Source organism: Temnothorax longispinosus, unplaced genomic scaffold, assembly GCF_030848805.1.
Source record: "Temnothorax longispinosus isolate EJ_2023e unplaced genomic scaffold, Tlon_JGU_v1 HiC_scaffold_916, whole genome shotgun sequence".
NCBI lineage: Eukaryota > Metazoa > Arthropoda > Insecta > Hymenoptera > Formicidae > Temnothorax > Temnothorax longispinosus.
Window position 1 is genome coordinate 1 of NW_027270797.1, and position 3118 is coordinate 3118.

Below are 3118 nucleotides of genomic sequence, written 5' to 3' on the forward strand. Positions count from 1 at the left end.
TTTAATATTACAATTTTTATATAATATTGTTATATAATACCTAAAAAGACCCAAAGATTCGGATGAATCATATGAATTTTTTTCAACATAATACTATGAAATGATTCCACAAGATTATTAGTCCTAATTGGACATCCATACACACTTATTTTTTTAGATATTGGGAGCCATGTACTTCTCATATATCTCATAAAGTGCAATATGTTAGGATAATTATTATATTCTTCATCCGCAATTGTCTGCATGAGATTTAAGCCTTCAGAAAACATTTCAGGTGGTGCTAATGCTAATGTCATTGCCATAGATACTATTTTATATGGTGCAGTAAGAAGTTCCAATCGCTTCCACTTTTTCAGAACAGCCTACAATATAAAAAACACAAAGTATATATAAATATAAATATAATAAACATAAATTCAAAAATTTTAACTATATCTGTTAAAATATAAATAATGAATAATCAAAACTAAGTTTTGATAACAAAGAATATTTAAAATACTTGACAATAGTGAAACCAGCAGCCTCGCAAAGATGCTTGGGGAAATTGTTTGTGAACAGCATTCATCGACGCTTTTTCGTAATCACACATTATGAAGCGCAAATTAGATTGCAGGTCTGGAGCTAATTTGATAACTTCTTTCCATATAGATTCGTAAACTAATTGTGTTCTTGCTTCACACAGAATGAATAATACTGCAATACCCTGAAAAATAATATTTTTATATATGATAACATAATTTAAAGGAAAAATGTATGTAATAAAATTATTTGGTATAAAATTAAGATACCTTATCCATGTAACGTACATGGACTGAGAACAATTGTGCAAAATTTGGTGTTCTGGGTACAATATGAAAATTGCGAACATATATTTATACATATAAAACTATGTAACATGTATAGTGTCCCGTTTTAATTGAAACAGGCAATTTCTCGAAATCGAGGTTTTAGAAAAAAATATTTCTTACGAAACAACTGTTGTGTGGTTTAAAGAGGGACAAACAATGTTAAAATTAATTTTCGAAAAAATTGAATTTCAACGTTATGTAAAGGTCATCACTATTTTTTAAAAATGGAATTATATAATTTCTTTTCACGTAATATAATTCCTTTAGTTAGTCTGCATATGAAAGGTACAGTTATCGAAAAATCAATGGTTTACGAGATATTTCATACTTTATGTCAAAATGTGTTAAAATAAAATTTGAAATATCCCGTAAACTATTGATTTTTCGATAACTGTATCTTCATACTTTTATATGTGGAATAATTGGAATAAAGAGGAATTATATTATGTAAGAAAAATTATATAATTCCATTTAAAAAATGGTGATGATCTGTATATGATATTGAAAATCGATTTTTTCGAAAACTAACTTTAACATTGTTTGTCCCTCTTCAATATACAACTTTTGTACGAAATACATTTTCTTCTACAACCTTGCGATTTTGAAAAATTGCATGTTTCAATTAAAATTAAAAATCCTGTATAACAATAATTATATATAACACAATTGCTTATAAATAATTATTAAATAAGTAAATAATCAAATGGAAAATTAGAGTCAACACAGTTGTTTGTACGTATGAAATTAATATTTAATTGAATTTTGATTAACATAAGAATCGAATGTTTCTGCTCTTGTATTGAGCCATCTTCAGCAATTACATAGAGTGCAGTATAAATTACGAACTAATTGGAATCATTGGTGTGCGACTGAGTAATCCAAAGATGGAGAATGACTAATTGATAACTTAAATAAATTTGTTTTTCAAAATTGTATGCTGGCATCAATTAGTCATTTTAAATCTTTGCGTTACTCAGTCGCACATCAATGATTTCAATTAGTTCATAATTTTTACCGCACTCTATGTAATTGCTGAAGATGCTCAATACAAGAGTCGAAACGTTCGATTCTTATGTTTATGAAGATTCAGTTAAATATTAATTTCATACGCTTAAACAACTGCTGTTGACTCTAATTGCTCATTTAATTATATATTTGTTTGAACTTTTAAGAGTCCTTATCTATAAGTTATTGAAATAATTATATTTAGAAAATATATATTTCAATCACAAATATAAAATGATAACAATTGATATTCACAGAAAATGTACCATCTATAAAAATTTCAGAACTTTTCTCTAATATTTTTAGAAGTTTATTGCTAGTAAACATGTAGGAGTATTTGTTATCTTCAGATATAACACAGCCTTTATAAATGAATTTTACTGGTTCATAGTCTTGAAATAGATTGTCAAGATCATGTACACTTGAAGGTAATGGAGGACGCATTTTAAGTTTCTCCTTCGACAATATATTTCTCATAGAATTATATGAAATATATGCTGCTGCTTTTGGATTTGTTCGAGAAACAGTATCGAATATTTCTTTGTTGGGTAAAGCGGTTTCTTTACACATTCGAATCATTTCATTTTTTAAATTTAAAACATCAAATACATAGGGTTCGTTTGGATGATTATGATTACTTTCTAAGATAAACTTTTCATTTTCTTTAATTAGTAAACCTCTACATGCTGTAGTATTTCTCTTTGTACAACGATATATGTAAGTGTATCTTTTATCGGTATGGTATGTACATCCTTCATATACATGCAAATAACTGTCCTTTCTTTTCCCAGGTATTATTTCCATTTTTATGCTGTAAATACAAAAAATGTTTTATGCTATATTTTTATTACTTCTTAAAATTACACTTATATATAAAATCTAGATGTAAAATTTTTCTGTTGAATAACTTATACAATCAACTGTTAATAGATTATATTATTAATGATATTAATAGATTTGTTAATATTATTAACAAATAAGGAAACCAATTCAATAAGAAAATATAAAAAATGATTTTATTATTATGTAAGCAGATTATTTATTTTATTTATATATTCAATATTTATTCAATATATTCATTATTTGTATATTCAAACATTAAAATATAATAGTGCAAGTATTATTAGAAAACAATTAACATTAAAAAATTATAAAAATCAGAAGTATAAAATCATAAAAATTTATAAAAATATTAAATGTAAAAATAAAAAATTTTCATATATAATTTCTAGGTAATTATATATTCTATATTTTATATAATTATA

General features: G+C 25.0%; 2 protein-coding genes across 2 annotated transcripts; both read right to left on the reverse strand.

The window, feature by feature from the left end:
- Window positions 1–40: 40 nt before the first annotated feature.
- Window positions 41–928, reverse strand: LOC139825090 (uncharacterized; the record flags this gene model as incomplete). Its single annotated transcript, XM_071797623.1, has 3 exons — window positions 789–928; window positions 500–703; window positions 41–362 (listed from the first exon to the last, which is right to left on the reverse strand). Coding segments are annotated over exons 1-3 (535 nt in total), but the record flags the coding sequence as incomplete, so codon positions are not given.
- A 942-nt stretch (window positions 929–1870) lies between these two features.
- LOC139825089 (uncharacterized) lies at window positions 1871–2657 on the reverse strand. The gene has a single exon (XM_071797622.1). The coding sequence runs from the start codon at window positions 2655–2657 to the stop codon at window positions 2055–2057; it is 603 nt and encodes a 200-aa protein (XP_071653723.1). The 3' UTR covers window positions 1871–2054.
- Between the last annotated feature and the right edge of the window lie 461 nt (window positions 2658–3118).